General features: G+C 45.6%; 1 protein-coding gene across 1 annotated transcript in view; it reads right to left on the bottom strand.

Annotated features, from left to right (window-relative positions):
* Positions 1 to 154: 154 nt before the first annotated feature.
* Positions 155 to 671, bottom strand: part of LOC119585573 — a gene marked incomplete in the record, with an annotated part of 4,775 nt that continues 4,258 nt past the window's right edge. The window contains 1 exon segment of the mRNA XM_037934240.1: positions 155 to 595. Coding sequence (XP_037790168.1) covers positions 474 to 595 — 122 coding nt within the window.

Genomic DNA, 671 nt, shown 5'->3' with positions numbered 1-671 from the left:
TTCATGTGAAGACCTAGTCTGATGTAACTGCCATCTTCTTGACTACTTTTCAACCGTTCTTTAGTACCATTCCAATGGTTAATCACCTCGGTCACACAAACAAAACAAGGATGTATGCGTGGGCATCCATCTAAACAAAGGCAATCATGCGCAATAAAATTACAAATCTTTTACTGTGAACACATAACTCGTACAAAACAAGAAACCTAAGATCAAATAATAAATAGCAGACAGACCAATAGACGAGAAGGTACAGAGAGAAAGAACGAAAACAATGTGAACAGAAAGACCGCAGACTGAAAGAAAGGGACACAGAATGAGCAGAGTGACAGGCTGACAGAAAAGGCGAGTGAATAATAAGAGTGATAAAAAAGAATGAAAGAAAGAGTGAGCAAAGAGAGAGGCTGACAAAAAAGGCGGCAGACGGAGAGAGAGTGCCAGATGTAGCGAGGACAGCCGTTCCGCCCCTGCAACTAGGCCAGCGCGTAAGCGAGAAGGGCGCCCGCCAGCAGGAGGACGGAACTCAGGGACGCGGGCGCGGCGGCGTTGCAGTAGTCCCTGTCGCAGCAGTAGATGAGCTGGGCGTCGGATGCCTCTGTAACACACCGAAAGAATTAGGGAATCATTCCTCATTGCTAAAGAATGTCAACTTATTATAATAGATAAAGGTG

The sequence above is a fragment of the Penaeus monodon genome, chromosome 20, assembly GCF_015228065.2.
Source record: "Penaeus monodon isolate SGIC_2016 chromosome 20, NSTDA_Pmon_1, whole genome shotgun sequence".
Lineage (NCBI taxonomy): Eukaryota > Metazoa > Arthropoda > Malacostraca > Decapoda > Penaeidae > Penaeus > Penaeus monodon.
Note: the sequence above shows the minus strand (reverse complement) of the source record. Positions and strands in the feature narration are given on the sequence as shown.